This window comes from Micromesistius poutassou (assembly GCF_964030765.1).
Source record: "Micromesistius poutassou genome assembly, chromosome: 11".
NCBI lineage: Eukaryota > Metazoa > Chordata > Actinopteri > Gadiformes > Gadidae > Micromesistius > Micromesistius poutassou.
Genome location: NC_140281.1, coordinates 320,633 through 345,145, shown reverse-complemented (window position 1 = coordinate 345,145; position 24,513 = coordinate 320,633). Strand labels below are relative to the sequence as shown.

The 24,513-nt window shown below is 52.9% G+C and overlaps 3 protein-coding genes across 3 annotated transcripts; 1 reads left to right on the top strand and 2 right to left on the bottom strand.

The window, feature by feature from the left end:
* Window positions 1-70: 70 nt before the first annotated feature.
* Window positions 71-6,102, bottom strand: mrpl38 (mitochondrial ribosomal protein L38). The gene is made up of 9 exons (XM_084475491.1): window positions 5,992-6,102; window positions 5,135-5,323; window positions 4,309-4,440; window positions 3,429-3,631; window positions 2,908-2,980; window positions 2,242-2,287; window positions 1,552-1,710; window positions 928-1,064; window positions 71-267 (listed from the first exon to the last, which is right to left on the bottom strand). The coding sequence occupies exons 1-9, from the start codon at window positions 6,074-6,076 to the stop codon at window positions 131-133; spliced, it is 1,161 nt and encodes a 386-aa protein (XP_084331617.1). The 5' UTR covers window positions 6,077-6,102; the 3' UTR covers window positions 71-130.
* Window positions 6,103-6,188: 86 nt separating this feature from the next.
* trim65 (tripartite motif containing 65) lies at window positions 6,189-24,326 on the top strand. The gene is made up of 8 exons (XM_084475700.1): window positions 6,189-6,244; window positions 6,672-7,118; window positions 7,253-7,348; window positions 8,018-8,248; window positions 19,244-19,412; window positions 20,134-20,223; window positions 21,596-21,813; window positions 22,360-24,326. Exons 2-8 carry the CDS (start codon window positions 6,690-6,692, stop codon window positions 22,666-22,668), a joined length of 1,542 nt encoding a protein of 513 aa, XP_084331826.1. The 5' UTR covers window positions 6,189-6,244; window positions 6,672-6,689; the 3' UTR covers window positions 22,669-24,326.
* Window positions 8,931-19,230, bottom strand: LOC311355806 (uncharacterized protein; the record flags this gene model as incomplete). Its single annotated transcript, XM_084475643.1, has 9 exons — window positions 8,931-9,115; window positions 9,196-9,303; window positions 9,400-10,692; window positions 11,866-12,376; window positions 14,612-17,262; window positions 18,064-18,147; window positions 18,227-18,286; window positions 18,630-18,727; window positions 19,223-19,230. The coding sequence occupies 9 exons, from the start codon at window positions 19,228-19,230 to the stop codon at window positions 8,952-8,954; spliced, it is 4,977 nt and encodes a 1,658-aa protein (XP_084331769.1). The 3' UTR covers window positions 8,931-8,951.
* Window positions 24,327-24,513: the final 187 nt, after the last annotated feature.

Sequence of the window (24,513 nt, the reverse complement as noted above, 5' to 3'; positions counted from 1 at the left end):
GAATAAGATGGTATGAAACCACTGATTGTGTTGCAATGCAGACCAAAATAAGACGCATCCAATACAAAAAAAAAACCAAAACAATTTATTATATTAACATGTGGTCCAGCGGAAGCTCCAGATGTGGTGCTCAGTAGATGCCGTAGGTGTGCTCCTTGCCCTGGCGGTAGCGGTCCAGGTAGCGCAGCGGCTGCCTGTGGGGGAACTTGACCTGCGGCGGGTGGTACACGGGGGGCCGCACAAACTCAAACACCGGCTCCTTCATGTCTAGAGGAGGAGGAGGAACACCACAAGGACAGTTTAGTGTTAATGTTATGTAACGCTCATATCCTCCACGCCTCACAATTCTTGTTGTTTTATTTTTTTAAAGAATGCAATTTGAATCAATAGTTGTTTTAATAAATCCTGTTCAACACTTTTTCCACGTTTAACAGGATTTATTTACATGAAGTTACTCGGAACAGACAGTACAGCTGTACACTCCAATGGAAGATTATGTTCAACATAAGAGGACCAGACTAGGGTCCTTTAAAAAAATGGCCGTAGAGGACATGCATGTTTGAAATGTGCTTTGAAATGTAAACAATCTGACGTAAATGCTAAGACGCTGCAGGAGTGGAGAGAAATGTGTCGAGTCTCAAAGGGAGCCTTGCTTTTTGAGGGTGGGCGGGGTTTGGACTGGAGCGACATGCATTCTTGCATGTTGTACCTTTTAAGTCTGATATTACACTGTATACTATGTATTAATACATGCCTAAATGATATTCATGAATAATCTGATACTAGTTTTGTTCTTCTTGAAAAGACAAAGCCAGCATTAAATACATCACTTGACACTCTGGTCATTTTTCCTTCGCAAAATCCTGCGTTCCCCGTGGACACAAACCATCCGTCGCCGTGTAGCGCCCCGTTCAAAGAGGTGCTTACTGAGTGTGTTGTGGAAGGTGCTGGTGACCGACTCGTCCCACTGGCTCTGGAAGAAGCCCAGACCGGCTGGGGTCATGGAGTCCTGGTGCTTCCTGTAGAAGTCCACCGTCTTGAAGGTGCGATCGGTTAGAGAGTGGCTGTGCAGGAGAGCGAGAGAGAGAGAGAGAGCTTATAAACCATACTCAGCATTGTGCAGCATCTTACCCTAGCTATCTGTTGTATACGGGGAATGGGTTAACCTAGTGGTTGTTAGTACTTGGTTCTATGAACATCCTTACTGTATCGACAGAGAGATATTGTTGTTTCTCCTCTTCTGACAAATGTACTGGTAAGTGGCTTTGGATAAAAGCGAAATGCCCTAAATGCAATACGTTTACATGTTAAAGAGCTCTGCAGTCCTTCAGCTATCTACACCAAGTCCTGAACAAAGTCTAAAAATACTATCTTTTCATGCCCTGTTTGTACTCCTCGTGAATGCAAGGCCCTTTGATTAACATTTTGACATCCGCTTAACCACAGAAAAATATATATTCCAAAATAGCGACGTTTGGTCTAAAATGAACCAATGCCTTCGGTACGGCTCGGTCCCCTGTCTCACTGCCCGGTCCCTGTCTCACTGCTCACCACGGGGTGCGCCTGGCGTCCTCCCTGAAGTCCACGAGGCCTTGCTGCTTGAAGAGGACGAAGACATAGCGGTGGAATCCCGTGCCCTTGGCGGGGAAGGGGGGCAGGTAGTCACACAGCTCCTGCCCCGACTGCACCTGGCCCCCCGGGATGTTACCCCTGCAGAGACCGGGAACCACAGACTGTCAGACATACAGGTCCTGCACGGACCACAGACTGTCAGACATACAGGTCCCGCACAGACCACAGACTGTCAGACATACGGGTCCTGCAGAGACCACAGACGGTCCTGCACAGACCACAGACTGTCAGCTATGGGTGTAGGATCTGTGACACACACAGCCGCTATAAAGCCAGAGGTTTCCTGTTTTGGGCGCCAGTGTGGTGGAGGTTATGGGATATGGATATGATCCATATCGGGCCCAGTGAGGGCAGGGATTGATCGGCCGCCTTGCAGTGGTCTACGGCCAAAACTCATTAATATTAAATCCTTAATTACTTTTAGATAAAATAAGACGGTCAAACGCAACCTCTCCAAATAAAGAATACGGAGCTTAACTTCCAACTGAACAAAGAAAGACATTAATTGCTTTATATGACGAGAATGAAATCTGGGGATAAACAGCTCAATAAACTCAAAAAGGATAAAATACTTCGTTTCCTATCATGATGATGTGCTGAAATACTCACACGAGCCAGTGTACATATTCTGCCTCGTTGTCAAGGAGATGCTCATCTGGAATAAACAGGGAGGGGGGGAGGGGCACAAAAACGTGGTTATAGACAAGCGGAGCAGCGGAGGTGTCTTGCTTCTCTCTGAAGGGGCTTATTTTAGATAATGACCGGCGACGTTCTATGCATTATCCCGCTTATTACACGGCTACTTGTCAAAATGAAAAAATAACTCTGATCAGCAGAGAAATAGTCCGTCAAAGACTTTGACGTCGCTTAGCAACCTGGGGTTGATAAGTTACCGGACTACTGATACGAACTTATCAACCCCAGCATACCAGGTTGCTAAGCGACGTCAACGTCTTTGGCAGACTATTTCTCTGCTGATCAACACTTCGAATGGTAATTGTAGAAAGGGGCTGTCGGGGCTTACATTATCCCTTACATAACAGCCTTGTGTTCTTTAGCTTTTCAGATTTCGCGTGTCACTTTCTAAATAAATAAAGTCTTAGCTCCACCCCTGTGGCTTGCTAGGTACACTCCCTCCCCAGGTCAGACCTGTAGCTGACGTTGGTGGATTAAACATCTATATAGCTCAAAAACCAGTGATACGGAGCAGGCCTTTAACTGGCCGCTACGCCTGGCATGTGTGTGAGTGTGAAGGAGGCGGGGCCCCAGTCTCACCTGGACAGGTCAACAGCAGCGTCCACAGGGAGCCCTCCTCTGCCTCGAAGCCCACCTGAGGAGCCAGCGAGGCCTGAGCAGCACAGCCGGCCCCGCGGGGGACAACACAGGGTTAACTCCTTGAGGGCACAGGTGCCCTCCCAGACATTGATTACCAATTTTTAAAGGAGGCCCCCGTAACATTTTGAATTTCTGTGTCCACAGCCTTTTAATCACGTCGGGAAATGTGTCCCATCCGTTACTTCCATACCGACAGTAACGCCACTACCCAATTGGTGTATCAAGTCCATAGCTACACAAACAAATCCGGACAGGTCAGATGATCATACTTGGCATGCCTGGTCGGTAATCCCGTTCTTGTACCCGTATCCTCCCGGTCTACACCCTAATGACGATGACTACTAACGTAAACCACAATCTAGGCAACAAGCGCGTAGAGACGAATGGGTGTCATCTCTTCAAAAAACACCACGGGGAACACTCTACTGTCACAAGAAAATGACTTGAATCTTTACACTCACGTCAGTTGGTGTGAGGCAGTTCCCATAATGCACTCTGCTGCCGTTCTCCTGGCCATAGCTGATGCCCAGCGAGACGTGAGGCAGGAAGAAGGCCTTGGGGAAGAGGTCTCTGAAGACACCGTAGTGGTCGGCCAGCCGCTGGATCTGGAACGGGCCCGTGCTCCTCTCCCAGCCGTCCTGCACTCGGTCCAACGGGATCTTGACTGTTGAACAGACAAGGACCAGGAGCGAAGAAGTGAGTATTGAGGCTTATGAAGAATGACTGCATGCATACGCGTGCAAACGGCAAAGGTTTTCAGGTCAAAAGCCTGAGCACCACATTGGACTCCACATGCACTTATACTCACAGATTTACCTCCAAAATGTGCAATATCATAAATCGATATAATATATGTACATATAATATCAGTATATGCTACACGTGAACCTCCTAAGATGCCGCAATTTGATTGGTTCGCTATCTTGGGATATTGGGCAATATCCCACGATTGAGATCTCAAACTCAGGAGATTGTTTTCATCGCGCGTGACGGTCGTCTCGTCACGCTGATAAAAACAAATAAATCGCTAATAAAGACAAATAAATCCCGGCAAAAAGTGTTACGTCGTTTATATTTGGAGTGTTCACGTGTAGTATATACTAAAACAATTATTCACCTCAGGCCCCCCCCCCCAGCCCTATTCCCCACTATTGAATAATATAATAATTGTTAAATAAATAATAAATGTTAATTATAATACATTCACTTCATGCGTGGCTGTGTTCACACGCAAATACAACCACTGTTGATGACATCACGGAGGGTAAAAGTGTGTGAATATCAGGCGTATGAAGACGCGTGGCGCCCCGGGAGACTTCATGTCCCTGAGTGTGAGCTCACAGGTACGCAGACGGGTGGCCTGCTCCAGCTCCACGCTCTTCTTGTTGTCCTTCACGATCTGCCGTCGCTCCCTCACTTCTGCGGTCCTGGAGGTCCGATAGCGCGGCAGTCCGATGTTCACCCGCTCGACCCCTGAGCCACCACAACACAACGCTCCCGTCAAAGTCGGGACTCGGGGTGAGTCGGTGCCACGGGACTTCACGGTGGTATATACACCATGACGGCACGCATTACATACATCAGCTCCAATACATGTTAGGACGCACTGCCGCACTCACACCAGGCCGTCTGCACCGTTGCTCGAGTACGTTTGCCCCCTAAAGTCTAGATCGCACGCCGTCCGTACTCCAGTACAGTTCAACTCCGTGGCCTCAGTACACTTCGGAGAGGTGTGCTCAGGCCACGGTACAGATTCTAATGAGCCGACACACGCACAGGCACGGATATGCAAACCGATATGTACAAGAGGCAACTGTACTCAGGCCCGGTTGAGATTGCCTAGTGTGAGCACAGGCCAGCAGCACAGTGGGGGGGGGGGGGGGCAATCGTACTCGAGTACGGTACAGGGACACTTTGCCTATTGTGAGTGCGCCCATAGTCCTTACAGACTCTACATGACTTATAAACCAGTCTTTGTTTTTTAAATACCAATCCACTACAGTTTTCAGGGCTGAGGCTGATTTAGACGTTTCCAATGGAAGAGTACATTAACGTACCAAGACCGGCCCGCCATAAAGGGAGTCTAGTATGTATTGACTCTTTAAGAAGAACATGAACTAGTGCCGTTCAGCAGATACATCATCGATATCATCTTAGGGTCTCCTACCATGTTCAGGATCCCGATCCTCAACATATTTTCTGTAGGTTTTCCACCAAACGGACGCGTTCTTCTCTTCCTCGACCTTCTTCAAGTAGCGCGTGTAGCTGCGGTATTTCTCCAGAGACTCCAGGTTTTCACTCTCGACGTCTTCATTGGGCATCGGACCCAGTGGGGGAGTCCAGCGACAAACGCGGGCTGTTGGGCATGCAGATACATTGCATTAGGCCAGAGGTCATGACAACAAAGTGAACAATCTCAAAACACAATTTCACTACAGAGTGGCGTTCACAGTACTCGTCAGCTGTGCCAAAGCACCGACAGTTTCCAGAGATGGGAGATGAACTAAAGAAGGCCGATGTAATCCACTCAGGGTTTGACTGACAAGCCTTCTACATCAGACAGGCTGATACACAATGTGAGTGAAGAAACGCCTCATCATCACATTACAAAACATACGGTAACCTTCACAGGTGACGACGCACCAGGCAGGGTCACAAGTTCAACAGACCACTGAATAAATGAGAGGATGACCAAAGATCAATACACAACAGAGTGTGTTTTTATGCAAAGCGACTCACACCCACACATCCACCCACCGACGGCGGTGTCACCCACGCAGGGCGACAGCCAGCTCGTGGGTGAGCAGTCAGGGTGAGGGCGTCTTCTTGCTCAGGGACACCTCGACACTCTCAGCTAGGAGGAGCCGGGGATCGAACCAGCAACCTTCCGGTTACCTCCTGAGCCGAGCCGACGCTGCCTGAGCTTATTCAAATGTCACGTGACACATACGTCGTCACGTCAAACACATTTATTCAACCGTGAACTCAAAACCAAAACCATCCAGTAGCCGCGGCGATCCTGACCTGAATTCCGAAACGTCCTGACATGGTTGACCGCTGAGTCCGTCCCGGCCCGCAGCGCCGAGGAGCACACCATGCGCAGCGCCATCTTGGATCTCCTGCAGGCAGTCAGCAGCGGCAGTGACGTCACTCGTTCGCGCCATACGTAACGCGTGCCTATGACGTCACCGACGAGCCCCCCCCACCCCTACCCCGGACGCTCCTCCCTCCGCTGCGCTCAGCGAGACAGACAGGAGGATGGACGTGTGTTGACCTGGTAGGAGAACCTCTTGGTACCGCCGCTGTTTAACGTGTAACCACCACACGCGTTATGAACGCGTGGTAACGCGTGAATGTGTGTTTCTGTGTTGAGTCGTGCGCCAGGGAGGGCACGGCGTGAATATATAGGCTAGCTATGCGCTATCGTTAGCCTGCCGCCTTCCCAGGCTGGCTAAAGTTAGTATTGTTGTGTGTTGTTAGCTAGCGGTGCCCTGACCATAGTCCTAACCAGCTGCTCCACAGTCTGGGACCAGTTACCATGACTTAGTAACCATCAGCAGGTCCAGTCGTGTCAGTGTGTGTGTGGGGGGGAAGCCTAGTCCTCCATCCACGTCTGTGTCGTAAACGGAGCATGCGGGCAGTAGTAGTAATAACTACATGATAAACTGAAATATGCCAAAAACCAAAAACACGTTTTCTTTCAGATACAACGCGGGACCAAGATGGACTGTCAGAATCCAAATTTAGCCTGCGCCATTTGCCTGGATTCGTTCCGGGTTCCGGTGACCATCCCCTGTGGTCACACCTTCTGTGAGAAATGCATCGCCCTCCACTGGGACACCCAGAGCCGGTCCGCCCTCCCCGCTCAGTGTCCGATCTGCAAGCAGACGTTCCCCGACAGACCCGTCCTGAGGCGCAACGTGTCCCTCTGTGTCCTGACGGAGGCGGCGGCCAACAGCCCCGGCAGCCCTGGCAGAGAGCCCGCCGGCAGGGATGGAGAGGGCGCGACAGCCATAGTGTGTGATCTGCACAACATGCCCCTGGTGTACTACTGCAAGGAGGACAAAATGGGAGTGTGCGTCAAGTGTGGAGTGTCAAACTGTAATTCCCACCAGAAGGTGTTGTTGGAGACGGAGCGGGAGACCCAAGAGGTACTGACATTGCTACAAAACATGCATTTATAAACAACGTCTTTGAAGGATCTTCTAACTGCATCTACAGCTTGCTTCCTGGCGAGTAAGACATCACCGTGCATTTCACGTTATTCCCTTGTGCCCTGTAACAGTTGCTGCTGAAGAGCAAGAGTGCAGAGGTGGAAAAACTCATCCAAGAAAATGACAGGAGTATTGGCGAACTGACGGAGAACATTGACAAAGCCAAGGTATTGTTGTGGCATGCATATGTTTCGCCGGCACATACATGGGGTTTGGGATAGTTTTTATAGTTGAGGTATTACAATCACATTTACATGGAGGGCGTTTAGCAGACACTTTTATCAAAGCAACAAGCTCACAATAAGTACATTTTTTACGTACATTATTTTCTCCAACTTCCGCCGCCGCACGTAGTGGCAGCCTGTTGCAGCAGCTCCTCCTCATTTAGAGCCTCAATTCAGTTTTTCGCCTTTTCTTTATTGCACTATCGTCTTTGCTCTTTGCTGCTGTAACACTGCAAGTTTCCCCACTGTGGTGGGACTAATAAAGGATTATCTTATCTTATCTTATTTGTCAGAAGAAAGAGAAACAATATATATCGCTGTCGTACAGTAAGGATGTTCATAGAACCAAGGGCCAAGCACTACCAATCACTAGGTTAACCCATTCCATGTTTACAACAAAGATAGCCAGGATAAGACGCTACACAATGGCAAGTACTATTTTTAAGTGCCAGGAGGTACAACATAAAATAAGTGCCTAAGGGGGGGGGGGGGGTTGACTCCTAGCCAAAAGGTTCTGAATTCAAATCCCAGTATCTGCTTTCTGCCTGCTGTTATCCTTAAACAGCTGCATGCTCCTTGATGACACATACCCCCCCCCCCGCAAATCTGTAGGTGTCTCTCAAGCAGACCTCCATCTGGTTGGACTCCAAATTCTGCAGCCTCAAGGAAGCGCTGGACGAGAAGCATGAAACCACAAACCACTTCATCGAGCGGCAGAACGCGGGCGCCCTCTCCCAGGCCGAGGCGCGGTTGACACAGCTACACGAGCGGGCTCAGGAGCTGCAAGAGAGCCAGCACCACATTGAGGCACTCCATCATCTCCCCGATCCACAGCTCATCAAGGTTTGGATTTCTACTCCAGTACCATAAAATTAAAGACGTGACGTAGATTATCTTAAAGGTCATTATCCTTTCTCCACTAGTAATGTCAGTATGTAGGAAATGCAGGTTTTTTTGCGGTGATTAAAACTGGTATCTCAACCTGAACAGTATTTGATCATTTTGGGTCCAAGAGAAAAATGCAGGGAACATTTGAAATATGGTCTAGTATTGTGCGGAACCCTCCAGCCCTGATCTGCAATGTAGTCCTTGGGGGGGCAATTGCACCGCATCAATGTTCATCCTATAAAAGTGCTTGTTTTTCCACACTGACCGGCTCAGAATATATTCAAACATTATGGAAAGGATTGCTATAGAGAAAGAAACATGACTTTAACGTCGCTTGACCACTGATTTGTCATGTCGAAAAGAATCAAGAGATGAGGCCGTATCGACTCAAAATTGTGAGTTTCACGCCAAGTGGCTTGAGGCTTCAACCCAAGGCAAGTTTAGCCTTGGCAGGAGCTAGAATGATCAAAGTGTATTATATTAAGGGAAATAATCTTAAATTTAAGCATCCACTAGTACAAGTATCCCATTTTTGTCAAGGTTAAAGGAAACAGGCCATTACTGAAGATGACTGCTCCCTTCAACCCACCAAGTCACAACCAGTCAAATGGGAAAGAAGTGCAGCAAGTACAGATGTAGTTATAAAAACAAGGTTTTATTATGAAGACATACATTCGTTGAAGTCAGTTTCCTGTTTCAAATATTGTCCAGTTAAGACATTATTCAGAGCAGCGTAGTCGTTGGCATCCAGAGTAGCTCTGACTGCTTTGGGGTCAGTTCCTGATGAGGCGTCAGCGTTCACCTGATCCAACTCTTGGCTTACTATTGGGTTTAAAGATGCAAAAACATGCTTAAAACTGAATTTGCAAATTAATAAGTCAAAGCAACGTGAACCATCTTACCTTCTTTAACATCCTTGTAATTTGAGATTGCCTTAAGCAATTGTAGTCCAATGGCCTTAGAGCGTTTCCTGCAACCTTTGCTAACCGACTTATCACTTGGTGAAACAACTGAAACAAAATAATAATATTAGCAACTAGAATAATGCATAAAATAGTGTGCATTGTGCAAAACACTTCATTATAAATGACATCCATTTCCCTCACTTTGATTGTGATGAATCATGTAGTCACTTTGAGTGGAAACAGGCTTCTCAGGGATGTCAGAGGCTAGGGGGGATGTGGTCACGTGGTCAGAGGCTTGAGTCACGTTGGCGGGAAGGGGGTCAGAGGCTTGAGTCACGTTGGCGGGAAGGGGGTCAGAGGCTTGAGTCACGTTGGCGGGAAGGGGGTCAGAGGCTTGAGTCACGTTGGCGGGAAGGGGGTCAGAGGCTTGAGTCACGTTGGCGGGAAGGGGGTCAGAGGCTTGAGTCACGTTGGAGGCCAGGGGGGATGTGGTCACGTGGTCGGAGGCCAGGGGGGATGTGGTCACGTGGTCGGAGGCCAGGGGGGATGTGGTCACGTGGTCGGAGGCCAGGGGGGATGTGGTCACGTGGTCAGAGGCTTGGGTCACGTTGGAGGCCAGGGGGTCAGAGGCTTGGGTCACGTTGGAGGGAAGGGGGTCAGAGGCTTGGGTCACGTTGGAGGGAAGGGGGTCAGAGGCTTGAGTCACGTTGGAGGCCAGGGGGGATGTGGTCACGTGGTCGGAGGCCAGGGGGGATGTGGTCACGTGGTCGGAGGCCAGGGGGGATGTGGTCACGTGGTCGGAGGCCAGGGGGGATGTGGTCACGTGGTCAGAGGCTTGGGTCACGTTGGAGGCCAGGGGGTCAGAGGCTTGGGTCATGTTGGAGGGAAGGGGGTCAGAGGCTTGGGTCACGTTGGAGGGAAGGGGGTCAGAGGCTTGAGTCACGTTGGAGGGAAGGGGGTCAGAGGCTTGAGTCACGTTGGAGGGAAGGGGGTCAGAGGCTTGAGTCACGTTGGAGGGAAGGGGGTCAGAGGCTTGAGTCACGTTGGAGGGAAGGGGGTCAGAGGCTTGAGTCACGTTGGAGGGAAGGGGGTCAGAGGCTTGAGTCACGTTGGAGGGAAGGGGGTCAGAGGCTTGAGTCACGTTGGAGGGAAGGGGGTCAGAGGCTTGAGTCACGTTGGAGGGAAGGGGGTCAGAGGCTTGAGTCACGTTGGCGGGAAGGGGGTCAGAGGCTTGAGTCACGTTGGCGGGAAGGGGGTCAGAGGCTTGAGTCACGTTGGCGGGAAGGGGGTCAGAGGCTTGAGTCACGTTGGCGGGAAGGGGGTCAGAGGCTTGAGTCACGTTGGCGGGAAGGGGGTCAGAGGCTTGAGTCACGTTGGCGGGAAGGGGGTCAGAGGCTTGAGTCACGTTGGCGGGAAGGGGGTCAGAGGCTTGAGTCACGTTGGCGGGAAGGGGGTCAGAGGCTTGAGTCACGTTGGCGGGAAGGGGGTCAGAGGCTTGAGTCACGTTGGCGGGAAGGGGGTCAGAGGCTTGAGTCACGTTGGCGGGAAGGGGGTCAGAGGCTTGAGTCACGTTGGCGGGAAGGGGGTCAGAGGCTTGAGTCACGTTGGCGGGAAGGGGGTCAGAGGCTTGAGTCACGTTGGAGGGAAGGGGGTCAGAGGCTTGAGTCACGTTGGAGGGAAGGGGGTCAGAGGCTTGAGTCACGTTGGAGGCCAGGGGGGATGTGGTCACGTGGTCAGAGGCTTGGGTCACGTTGGAGGCCAGGGGGTCAGAGGCTTGAGTCACGTTGGCGGGAAGGGAGTCAGAGGCTTGAGTCACGTTGGAGGGAAGGGAGTCAGAGGCTTGAGTCACGTTGGAGGGAAGGGGGTCAGAGGCTTGAGTCACGTTGGAGGGAAGGGGGTCAGAGGCTTGAGTCACGTTGGAGGCCAGGGGGGATGTGGTCACGTGGTCAGAGGCTTGGGTCACGTTGGAGGCCAGGGGGTCAGAGGCTTGGGTCACGTTGGAGGGAAGGGGGTCAGAGGCTTGGGTCACGTTGGAGGGAAGGGGGTCAGAGGCTTGGGTCACGTTGGAGGGAAGGGGGGATGTGGTCACGTGGTCAGAGGCTTGGGTCACGTTGGAGGCCAGGGGGTCAGAGGCTTGGGTCACGTTGGAGGGAAGGGGGTCAGAGGCTTGGGTCACGTTGGAGGGAAGGGGGTCAGAGGCTTGGGTCACGTTGGAGGGAAGGGGGGATGTGGTCACGTGGTCAGAGGCTTGGGTCACGTTGGAGGGAAGGGGGTCAGAGGCTTGAGTCACGTTGGAGGCCAGGGGGGATGTGGTCACGTGGTCAGAGGCTTGGGTCACGTTGGAGGCCAGGGGGTCAGAGGCTTGAGTCACGTTGGCGGGAAGGGAGTCAGAGGCTTGAGTCACGTTGGAGGGAAGGGAGTCAGAGGCTTGAGTCACGTTGGAGGGAAGGGGGTCAGAGGCTTGAGTCACGTTGGAGGGAAGGGGGTCAGAGGCTTGAGTCACGTTGGAGGCCAGGGGGGATGTGGTCACGTGGTCAGAGGCTTGGGTCACGTTGGAGGCCAGGGGGTCAGAGGCTTGGGTCACGTTGGAGGGAAGGGGGTCAGAGGCTTGGGTCACGTTGGAGGGAAGGGGGTCAGAGGCTTGGGTCACGTTGGAGGGAAGGGGGGATGTGGTCACGTGGTCAGAGGCTTGGGTCACGTTGGAGGCCAGGGGGTCAGAGGCTTGGGTCACGTTGGAGGGAAGGGGGTCAGAGGCTTGGGTCACGTTGGAGGGAAGGGGGTCAGAGGCTTGGGTCACGTTGGAGGGAAGGGGGGATGTGGTCACGTGGTCAGAGGCTTGGGTCACGTTGGAGGCCAGGGGGTCAGAGGCTTGGGTCACGTTGGAGGGAAGGGGGTCAGAGGCTTGAGTCACGTTGGAGGGAAGGGGGTCAGAGGCTTGAGTCACGTTGGAGGGAAGGGGGTCAGAGGCTTGAGTCACGTTGGAGGGAAGGGGGTCAGAGGCTTGAGTCACGTTGGAGGGAAGGGGGTCAGAGGCTTGAGTCACGTTGGAGGGAAGGGGGTCAGAGGCTTGAGTCACGTTGGAGGGAAGGGGGTCAGAGGCTTGAGTCACGTTGGAGGGAAGGGGGTCAGAGGCTTGAGTCACGTTGGAGGGAAGGGGGTCAGAGGCTTGAGTCACGTTGGCGGGAAGGGGGTCAGAGGCTTGAGTCACGTTGGCGGGAAGGGGGTCAGAGGCTTGAGTCACGTTGGCGGGAAGGGGGTCAGAGGCTTGAGTCACGTTGGCGGGAAGGGGGTCAGAGGCTTGAGTCACGTTGGCGGGAAGGGGGTCAGAGGCTTGAGTCACGTTGGCGGGAAGGGGGTCAGAGGCTTGAGTCACGTTGGCGGGAAGGGGGTCAGAGGCTTGAGTCACGTTGGCGGGAAGGGGGTCAGAGGCTTGAGTCACGTTGGCGGGAAGGGGGTCAGAGGCTTGAGTCACGTTGGCGGGAAGGGGGTCAGAGGCTTGAGTCACGTTGGCGGGAAGGGGGTCAGAGGCTTGAGTCACGTTGGCGGGAAGGGGGTCAGAGGCTTGAGTCACGTTGGAGGGAAGGGGGTCAGAGGCTTGAGTCACGTTGGAGGGAAGGGGGTCAGAGGCTTGAGTCACGTTGGAGGCCAGGGGGGATGTGGTCACGTGGTCAGAGGCTTGGGTCACGTTGGAGGCCAGGGGGTCAGAGGCTTGAGTCACGTTGGCGGGAAGGGAGTCAGAGGCTTGAGTCACGTTGGAGGGAAGGGGGTCAGAGGCTTGAGTCACGTTGGAGGGAAGGGGGTCAGAGGCTTGAGTCACGTTGGAGGGAAGGGGGTCAGAGGCTTGAGTCACGTTGGAGGCCAGGGGGGATGTGGTCACGTGGTCAGAGGCTTGGGTCACGTTGGAGGCCAGGGGGTCAGAGGCTTGGGTCACGTTGGAGGGAAGGGGGTCAGAGGCTTGGGTCACGTTGGAGGGAAGGGGGTCAGAGGCTTGGGTCACGTTGGAGGGAAGGGGGTCAGAGGCTTGGGTCACGTTGGAGGGAAGGGGGTCAGAGGCTTGAGTCACGTTGGAGGGAAGGGGGTCAGAGGCTTGAGTCACGTTGGAGGGAAGGGGGTCAGAGGCTTGAGTCACGTTGGCGGGAAGGGGGTCAGAGGCTTGAGTCACGTTGGCGGGAAGGGGGTCAGAGGCTTGAGTCACGTTGGCGGGAAGGGGGTCAGAGGCTTGAGTCACGTTGGCGGGAAGGGGGTCAGAGGCTTGAGTCACGTTGGCGGGAAGGGGGTCAGAGGCTTGAGTCACGTTGGCGGGAAGGGGGTCAGAGGCTTGAGTCACGTTGGCGGGAAGGGGGTCAGAGGCTTGAGTCACGTTGGCGGGAAGGGGGTCAGAGGCTTGAGTCACGTTGGCGGGAAGGGGGTCAGAGGCTTGAGTCACGTTGGCGGGAAGGGGGTCAGAGGCTTGAGTCACGTTGGCGGGAAGGGGGTCAGAGGCTTGAGTCACGTTGGCGGGAAGGGGGTCAGAGGCTTGAGTCACGTTGGCGGGAAGGGGGTCAGAGGCTTGAGTCACGTTGGCGGGAAGGGGGTCAGAGGCTTGAGTCACGTTGGCGGGAAGGGGGTCAGAGGCTTGAGTCACGTTGGCGGGAAGGGGGTCAGAGGCTTGAGTCACGTTGGCGGGAAGGGGGTCAGAGGCTTGAGTCACGTTGGGGGGAAGGGGGTCAGAGGCTTGAGTCACGTTGGCGGGAAGGGGGTCAGAGGCTTGAGTCACGTTGGCGGGAAGGGGGTCAGAGGCTTGAGTCACGTTGGCGGGAAGGGGGTCAGAGGCTTGAGTCACGTTGGCGGGAAGGGGGTCAGAGGCTTGAGTCACGTTGGCGGGAAGGGGGTCAGAGGCTTGAGTCACGTTGGCGGGAAGGGGGTCAGAGGCTTGAGTCACGTTGGCGGGAAGGGGGTCAGAGGCTTGAGTCACGTTGGCGGGAAGGGGGTCAGAGGCTTGAGTCACGTTGGCGGGAAGGGGGTCAGAGGCTTGAGTCACGTTGGCGGGAAGGGGGTCAGAGGCTTGAGTCACGTTGGCGGGAAGGGGGTCAGAGGCTTGAGTCACGTTGGCGGGAAGGGGGTCAGAGGCTTGAGTCACGTTGGCGGGAAGGGGGTCAGAGGCTTGAGTCACGTTGGCGGGAAGGGGGTCAGAGGCTTGAGTCACGTTGGCGGGAAGGGGGTCAGAGGCTTGAGTCACGTTGGCGGGAAGGGGGTCAGAGGCTTGAGTCACGTTGGCGGGAAGGGGGTCAGAGGCTTGAGTCACGTTGGCGGGAAGGGGGTCAGAGGCTTGAGTCACGTTGGAGGCCAGGGGGGATGTGGTCACGTGGTCAGAGGCTTGAGTCACGTTGGAGGCCAGGGGGGATGTGGTCACGTGGTCAGAGGCTTGGGTCACGTTGGAGGCCAGGGGGTCAGAGGCTTGGGTCACGTTGGAGGCCAGGGGGTCAGAGGCTTGGGTCACGTTGGAGGCCAGGGGGTCAGAGGCTTGGGTCACGTTGGAGGGAAGGGGGTCAGAGGCTTGGGTCACGTTGGAGGGAAGGGGGTCAGAGGCTTGGGTCACGTTGGAGGGAAGGGGGTCAGAGGCTTGGGTCACGTTGGAGGGAAGGGGGTCAGAGGCTTGGGTCACGTTGGAGGGAAGGGGGTCAGAGGCTTGGGTCACGTTGGAGGGAAGGGGGTCAGAGGCTTGGGTCACGTTGGAGGGAAGGGGGTCAGAGGCTTGGGTCACGTTGGAGGGAAGGGGGTCAGAGGCTTGGGTCACGTTGGAGGGAAGGGGGTCAGAGGCTTGAGTCACGTTGGCGGGAAGGGGGTCAGAGGCTTGAGTCACGTTGGCGGGAAGGGGGTCAGAGGCTTGAGTCACGTTGGCGGGAAGGGGGTCAGAGGCTTGAGTCACGTTGGCGGGAAGGGGGTCAGAGGCTTGAGTCACGTTGGCGGGAAGGGGGTCAGAGGCTTGAGTCACGTTGGCGGGAAGGGGGTCAGAGGCTTGAGTCACGTTGGCGGGAAGGGGGTCAGAGGCTTGAGTCACGTTGGCGGGAAGGGGGTCAGAGGCTTGAGTCACGTTGGCGGGAAGGGGGTCAGAGGCTTGAGTCACGTTGGCGGGAAGGGGGTCAGAGGCTTGAGTCACGTTGGCGGGAAGGGGGTCAGAGGCTTGAGTCACGTTGGCGGGAAGGGGGTCAGAGGCTTGAGTCACGTTGGAGGGAAGGGGGTCAGAGGCTTGAGTCACGTTGGCGGGAAGGGGGTCAGAGGCTTGAGTCACGTTGGAGGGAAGGGGGTCAGAGGCTTGAGTCACGTTGGAGGGAAGGGGGTCAGAGGCTTGAGTCACGTTGGAGGGAAGGGGGTCAGAGGCTTGAGTCACGTTGGCGGGAAGGGGGTCAGAGGCTTGAGTCACGTTGGCGGGAAGGGGGTCAGAGGCTTGAGTCACGTTGGCGGGAAGGGGGTCAGAGGCTTGAGTCACGTTGGCGGGAAGGGGGTCAGAGGCTTGAGTCACGTTGGCGGGAAGGGGGTCAGAGGCTTGAGTCACGTTGGCGGGAAGGGGGTCAGAGGCTTGAGTCACGTTGGCGGGAAGGGGGTCAGAGGCTTGGGTCACGTTGGCGGGAAGGGGGTCAGAGGCTTGGGTCACGTTGGAGGGAAGGGGGTCAGAGGCTTGGGTCACGTTGGAGGGAAGGGGGTCAGAGGCTTGAGTCACGTTGGAGGGAAGGGGGTCAGAGGCTTGAGTCACGTTGGAGGGAAGGGGGTCAGAGGCTTGAGTCACGTTGGAGGGAAGGGGGTCAGAGGCTTGAGTCACGTTGGAGGGAAGGGGGTCAGAGGCTTGAGTCACGTTGGAGGGAAGGGGGTCAGAGGCTTGAGTCACGTTGGAGGGAAGGGGGTCAGAGGCTTGAGTCACGTTGGAGGGAAGGGGGTCAGAGGCTTGAGTCACGTTGGAGGGAAGGGGGTCAGAGGCTTGAGTCACGTTGGAGGGAAGGGGGTCAGAGGCTTGAGTCACGTTGGCGGGAAGGGGGTCAGAGGCTTGAGTCACGTTGGCGGGAAGGGGGTCAGAGGCTTGAGTCACGTTGGCGGGAAGGGGGTCAGAGGCTTGAGTCACGTTGGCGGGAAGGGGGTCAGAGGCTTGAGTCACGTTGGCGGGAAGGGGGTCAGAGGCTTGAGTCACGTTGGCGGGAAGGGGGTCAGAGGCTTGAGTCACGTTGGCGGGAAGGGGGTCAGAGGCTTGAGTCACGTTGGCGGGAAGGGGGTCAGAGGCTTGAGTCACGTTGGCGGGAAGGGGGTCAGAGGCTTGAGTCACGTTGGCGGGAAGGGGGTCAGAGGCTTGAGTCACGTTGGAGGGAAGGGGGTCAGAGGCTTGAGTCACGTTGGAGGGAAGGGGGTCAGAGGCTTGAGTCACGTTGGAGGGAAGGGGGTCAGAGGCTTGAGTCACGTTGGAGGCCAGGGGGGATGTGGTCACGTGGTCAGAGGCTTGGGTCACGTTGGAGGCCAGGGGGTCAGAGGCTTGAGTCACGTTGGAGGGAAGGGGGTCAGAGGCTTGAGTCACGTTGGAGGGAAGGGGGTCAGAGGCTTGAGTCACGTTGGAGGGAAGGGGGTCAGAGGCTTGAGTCACGTTGGAGGGAAGGGGGTCAGAGGCTTGAGTCACGTTGGAGGGAAGGGGGTCAGAGGCTTGAGTCACGTTGGAGGGAAGGGGGGATGTGGTCACGTGGTCAGAGGCTTGGGTCACGTTGGAGGCCAGGGGGTCAGAGGCTTGAGTCATGTTGGAGGGAAGGGGGTCAGAGGCTTGGGTCACATTGTTAGAGGCCAGGGGGTCAGAGGCTTGAGTCACGTTGGAGGCATGGGAGGATGTAGTTACGTGGTCGGAGGCTTGAGTCACGTTAGAGGCCAGGGGGGATGTGGTCACGTGGTCAGAGGCTTGAGTCACGTTGTTAGAGGCCAGGGGGTCAGAGGCTTGGGTCACGTTGGAGGGAAGGGGGTCAGAGGCTTGGGTCACGTTGGAGGGAAGGGGGTCAGAGGCTTGGGTCACGTGGTCATAGGCCAGGGAGACTTTTGCAGCAGACTTGCGGTTTTCTGTTCAGTTGAAACAGAAAATAGAGTTACTACATTTCATTGAATGCTAGTGTTGAAGGACAATGCTGGTATCTTGTTTGTCTAGGATGAAATAGAGTGGTTGACACTGAAATGTTGACTATTGGTCCTGTCTCGGGTATTTGGCTAATTTCAAATCTCCCCTACCTGCTTCAGAATGGCTGGCTATGGGCATTCACAAACCTGTCCTTAAAACAACCCTAAATGTTCGTTTTCAGAAATGTGCAACTCAGGATAGTGATGTTCGTTGTTGTTCCAAATCAGGTATCGTAGCGAAACACAGTTTGTCGTGTTTTTCTAAATCCATTGATTTCTGTTGGAAGACTCATTGCTCATTGACCAGAAACGGAAACGGGGGCTGGTTGTAGTATTTTCGCTCGGGTCTAGCCCTACTGTCGATACGGAGAACAGAGTGAAAAGACTACAACCAAATGTAAACAGCCCCATTTCAATGGGATTTACAAAATGCCAAATAAAACACAAACTTTATTTTGATACTCGATTTGGAACATCAACGAACACCACTAACCACTAGGTGAGTTGCACATTTCTGAAAACAAACATTTAGGGTTGTTTAAAGGACAGGTTTGTGAATGCCCATAGCCAGCCAGTGTGAAGCAGGCAGGGGCGAATCTAAATGAGCCAAATACCCGAGACAGGACGAATAGTCAACATTTCGGTGTCAACCACACTATTTCATCCTAGACAAACCAGAAAGGGGGCTCAATGTTCAAAATACCGGAATTATCCTTTGAAGCTACAGACAACCAGGAGCGAGCATACCTTCTATAACATAGTGGTCTTTGTACAGGGCATCAATTAGTTGTTTCATTTCAATAACATCAGCGAGGTCATTTTGTGGAACACCTGAAAATCAAATCATCAAGTCAACTACTCAGATTGAAGGAGCCAGTGAAATATAAAGATTGCCTTTTAAATCCCTTACTTCCCTGGCCGATCTCATCTTTGGATCTCCCGTCTGTCCCTCCAAATGAGGCGCAAGAGACTGAAAACATTTACAATTTCACAAATGGTTCACGCATTTAGCACAACTGGTCACCACCAATGAAAGATACTACTAAATGTAAGCTCATTCACAGACCTAAATAATAATACATTTTATTTGGAAGCGCTTTTCAATCACTCAAAGACACTTTACAGATGAGGATGAAAAATAGGTAATTAAAAAACATTTAAAAACACAGAAACACAAGAAAACACAGAAAAGTAGATACATTGTAAATAGAACAGCACAATACAACAGTCAGACAGAACAAAAGACAAAATTGATACTAAGCATACATTTTCCACAAACAAATACATCAGTTGTGTACTAAAATGTACTTTACCATCGGTCATCCAAAGTGCTAGAACACAAGCAATCCCTACACAAAACCTGAGCATGGCCATTGCCTTCGCTGTACCTTCAGAAATGCAGCACTGATTGCTTGCAGGTTATTTATTGCTTGTCTATCTGGTACAAGACAGGTTACCAATCACCAATCAGCTGTAATTACCTGCTGTGGTCACCTGACTTGTAGTGTCTTTGATGCACTATGTTGGACATTTCTGCCTCTTCCTATGTTGTCAGTTTCACTGTATTTTGTAAATGAGTACTCCTGTATATCAAGGGTTACATTCTAGTTAAGTTGGCACATGAGGCCACGTAAAAAAGATAACCCAGTGTTTCTGTGAAGAAAATATACCATGAACAAGAATATCCTTCAGTCAACAATTGAATGAATGAATCAACCACTTCAGCCCGGTTCCTTAGGCCTGCTGCTGAGTGGGAATATCATTTAGAATATTTAGATGGTCCAATATAATGACACATGGTCCAATATAATGACATGCAATGTGCACTCAGACCCACACAATCATTGAGCGCTGTTGGGCAATGCTTTGATGAGGTTAGCCCTCTTCCTAACAAAAAACGTCTGACCATTCCATCTTCCCTGGGCAGGAGTCCACGCTGGTGAGGGTTCCCAGCTTCAAGGAGATTCCAGTGGACATGACGCCCAATCTGCAGGAGCGTCTCAACGGGATCACAGAGGTCCTGTCTCGCGTCTCCAAGCTGGTGACGGAGGACCTGGAGAAGGCTGTGAGCGCCGTGGTCGGGCAGGACAAGCAAGGTAGGTGTTGAGTTCTCCTGACCACCAAACCCCCCTCATTCAGAAGGAGAGCTCCAGGTTCAAAGCTTTAACCACCCAACCATTTGTGTTGCTGCATCAGGTGTAAACGTTTAAAGCAGCTGTTCTCCAATGGGGGTATGCGTACCCCTAGTGGTACTTTGGAGTACTGCAGGGGCTACTCTGCAGATTAAGAAAAACTATTTTTGTCTTCACCCTGAGCAAGTTTCAATTCTGAAAGCTAGGCAATAGAAAAAATGGACATGTGGTTGAAACGTAAATCTTAAAACCAGGAGAAAGGAGTGAGAGTTCTTGAAAAAAGAAAGGGCATCCAGAATCATCAAAATGTCGTCAGGTTCAGGTAGAATATATTTTAACAGGGTTCACCTCTACATGCTCTGACCCTGGAGGGGGTCACCTCTACCTGCTCTGAACCTCCCCTGGCGTTGGGCTTCTTTTGTGGGGAGAAATAAGCCAATAGTTGCATGAATCCCAGGCCCATGTTTCTCACTAAAGTGTGAGCATTTGCACCCTTTTAGTGTTCCTGTTAACGCTGCAAGTAGAACGCACATACCTTATTTATGTTAATTTATTATTTTTTTTCTCCCAAAAATGTTTTGCGCCGGTGAAGGGGGGGGGGGGTACTGAAAAAATATCTTGGGGAGGGAGTAGACTATTAGAAAAGGTTTGAGAACCACTCAATGGCCCGTGCTCTGGCTCTCAGGTTCCCCCCAGGACAAGCGGCCTGTCCTGGCCGTGGTCCCCAGCCCGGCGGCCCCGTGCCACCCTGGAGGGAAGGAGGGCCTCAACGCCTGTAAGTCCAGTGTGGACCCGACCTGCTCCCACTCCCGTCACATCCACACACCAACCAGACGGAGGATCAGGACCATGCAGTTAATGCATATGTTTGGTTACATGCAGTACACACATCTATATATATATATATATATATATATAGATGTGTGTAGATATAGATAAATAGATAGATATATAGATAGATAGATAGATAGAGATATAGATATATAGAGACCTAAAGATAGATAGATAGATAGATATCTATATCTATCTATCTATCTATTAGGCATGGGCAATAAAACAATAAATTATCGTATCGTGATAGACTTTTGATCAATATCAATATACAACATGTTCAATATATATCGATAAGAGACTGGACCACTGAATCTAGCAGCTGTGTTTTTCATTGTTGTGTCGACATTGGAGTATTGATCAATGAAGAACAGTGGACGGTCATATGAAGTGTTAAACAGAAGTGTTTAAATCCAGCATGATAATTCCTAGTCTTTTTAGGTCATTCAAATTATCAATATTTATCGATATCTTTCGACCATATCGCCCAGGCCTACTATCTATCTTTAGGTCTGTGTAAGTGACATAAGGGCATTGGAATTCAAATCCCTAAAAATACTAATTATGAAGGAAGTAAAAATATGGATTGCTGTTGATGTAATTCAATCTGCTTTTGAAGACAAATAAACCTTAAGTACGAGCGTTAAGACGCCGTCTCCAGTCAGAAGTTAAATATTTAAGTCCTAATCCTGAATAATGGATAGTGCTCCGCTACACTACCTCCAGACCTCGGGACACACGACACAGCCTGCTCCCCCCCCCCCCCCCCGTCTGACTCCCGCTCTCCTCCTCCCCCCTCCCCGGTCTGACTCCCGCTCTCTTCCTCCCCCCCGGTCTGACTCCCGCTCTCCTCCCCCCCCCCGGTCTGACTCCCGCTCTCTTCCTCCCCCCCGGTCTGACTCCCGCTCTCCTCCCCCCCCCCGGTCTGACTCCCCCTCTCCTCCTCCCTCCCCGGTCTGACTCCCACTCTCCTCCTCCCCCCCGGTCTGACTCCCACTCTCCCCCCCGGTCTGACTCCCACTCTCCTCCTCCCCCTCCCGTCTGACTCCCCCTCTCCTCCTCCCCCCTCTCCTCCCCCCCCCGGTCTGACTCCCCCTCTCCTCCCCCTCTCCTCCTCCCCTCCCGTCTGACTCCCCCTCTCCTCCCCCCCACCGGTCTGACTCCCACTCTCCCTCTCCCCCCCCCCCCCCCCCCCCCCGGGCTGACTCCCCCTCTCCTCCTACTCCCCCCCCCGGTCTGACTCCCCCTCTCCTCCCCCTCTCCTCCTCCCCTCCGGTCTGACTCCCGCTCTCCTCCTCCCCCCTCGTCTACTACAGACAGGTGCTCCCTGACCTTTGACCCGCGCACGGCCAACGGCCACCTGCTGCTGTCCCAGGAGAACCGCCGGGCGGAGCACCTGACCTCCGGGCCGCGGGCGCTCCCCGCCAACGAGGCGCGCTTCGACCACACCTGGCAGGTGCTCTGCTTCCAGGGCTTCTCCCGCGGCCAGCACTACTGGGAGCTGGAGGTGTCCAAGCCCTGGGCCTACCTGGGGGTGAGCCGCTGTCGCTATATGCTAAATGGTGCTATGTGTTAAAGTGGTCCATGCTAACTGTTGCTATATGCTAAAGGATGCTATATGTTAAAGCGGTGTATGCTAACTGTTGCTATATGCTAAATGGTGCTATGTGTTAAAGGATGCTATACGCTAAATGGTGCTATGTGTTAAAGAATGCTATATGCTAAATGGTGCTATATGTTAAAGGATGCTATATGCTAAAGGGTGCTATATGCTAAATAGTGCTAAATGTTAAAGCGGTGTATGCTAACTGTTGCTATATGCTAAATAGTGCTATGTGTTAAAGTTGTGTATGCTAAATGGTGCTATATGCTAAATGGTGCTATATGTTAAAGTGGTGGATGCTAACTGTTGCTATATGCTAAATGTTGCTACTTCTGTGGCGACCTTTAGATCAGATTCAGATTCAACTTTATTGTCATTGCGCAACGAAACAGTGGAACAAAGTTCACCCGGGTGTGGCGTTCCATCTCTTTACCCTCCGCCCGTTCCTCCCTCGCCGCCCCCCCCCCCCCCCACCAGGTGACCTACGAGGACATCCCCCGCAAGGAGAAGGGCAAGCGCTGCATGGTGGGCATGAACGAGCTGTCGTGGAGCCTGCAGCTGGACGAGCAGCAGCTGAGCGCCTGGCACGGCGGGCACCGCGAGACGGTGGCGGGCCACCCGCGCCACAAGCGCCTGGGCATGCTGCTGGACTACGAGGCCGGGACGCTGACCTACTACGGCGACGGGGCCACGCGGCTGCACGCCTTCCACTGCGCCTTCGCCCGGACGCTGTACCCCGCCTGCTGGATCGGGGAGGGCGTCTGCGTCACCCTCTGCTCCACGTGAGGGAGGAGGACGCTCGCTCGGGGAGGGGGGTCCCGCTGAAGACACACACACACACACGCATAGCACACACCAACACACACACACACACACACACACACACACACACGCGCGCACACATACACACACTGGTAGACGTGGCTTCCCCCGCAAAGCCCACGTCTTAAGGGTTCCAAGGTTCCCCTTCTAAAGGAACGGTTCCATAGGCTTCCTTATTCGGGCTTATTAGTACATTTCTAGGCAGGGACAACTGCTCCCAAAGTGCTGACTGTTAGTGTTAACTTTCTAAATGGCAGATCCTCTTTAACAACTCTTGGTGCAATCCATTATTTTCACTTTATTTTCTTCCTTTCTTCTCCGTGTTGGACAATCCACGTCACAGTAGCACACCATGATGGCTCATGATCATGTTAGTAACCACATTGGTTCCCTACTGCCGGTGAGGCAGCTTTTAGTTGTCTGTTGCGAGTTGGACCCGCATCGGAAAAACACATGAGTCAACGTCTGACCTTAAGGAAGAAGGAAGGACAGTCGAGGGCAAGCGGGAGCTGGCGAGGTTTTCCAATAAGGACACAAGCATGCTGAAGCTGCTCGCTGCAGTTTACAATCACATGTGGTACTAAGTACGCCGGGGTCTGATTACAAGGGAGGGCAATGGGCCGATGTCAGGGCGGGGGTGTGAGTAAGGAATCGCAACAAGGCCTCCTTTTCATAGCAAGACTTTCTTAGAATGATTTGTAAATGTGAAAACCTCTATCAACGCACTTTTAAACAATGGTTACGCCAACACTGGAATCGGATGGAATTGGGTCGATTCCAGGCTAAAAATGCTTCAGAGTTAAATCCTCAAAACAATAATCTGATATCAAGAAGCATCAAGAAGCATGCATATGTGAATCATGCAGGGGAAGTGGGCGATGGGACCCGTGTAGGAATGCAGTTCATTCCAAGCCATAGTGGTACTGCTACTGCCTTTGTGTTTTACTCTTGTGTCATTTATGGCTTCAACTAAGGAACTTTGGGAGGAACCTTATAATCAGAGCAGGAATCTGGTCGCGGTGGCGGATCGCTCTTCGAACCGAACAAACGTAGAGTAACTGGATGAACCGCCTCGTCCGTCGCTGTGGGACGGACGGACGGACGGACGGACGGGGCACCACTGGAAACGGCACCGCACAGGCCAGCCTCTCTGTGGTTAACCTCTTACCACGGGGATGTGTCCACTGTAGGAAATTGCTTTGATATTTCCCTTTTTTTTTTTTTTGTTCACTTGTTTTGTCTCTCCTCAAGCTGCTGGAATCAGCCAAGCAGGGTTAGAACACGGCCCTCAGGCCCGCGGAACTGGGGGCGGTTAGAGTTACACACTGGCGCCGGCGTAGGCGTAGGGGGCTCAGGAGTCATTCTGGGTGTAAACTTGTAACAGCTGGTCCGGTGGTCCTCCTCGCTGGTGCGATGGGAGTCCCAGGAACAGGGTGCTCTCCCTGGGGGCGGCCGCGTCCCTTCGCCCCTGCATCAGGTCCTTTGGCCCCCCATGGTTCTTTGTGAGAGCCGATGTGTTTCAGCCATGTTTTTTTTTTTGTGTGTGAAGAGTAAACATTGTTGGCAAAATGGCCTCGCCACTGAGTGAAATGTGTCCCTTTTGATTCTATCAAAGTGTTTTGGTGAACTGTGCTGGGTTGGGTGGGTGGGGGGTGGGGGGGGGGGGCCTGGGGGCCTTGTGAACATGGACATTTTATAAATAATGGGGCATTCACAGCCTCCTCAAGCTGGTGACCGGGAAAAAAAAAATAAAGGTTGGATCCATGAAGAATATTCTGCTTGGATGAACAAATACAATGTTTTATTGGT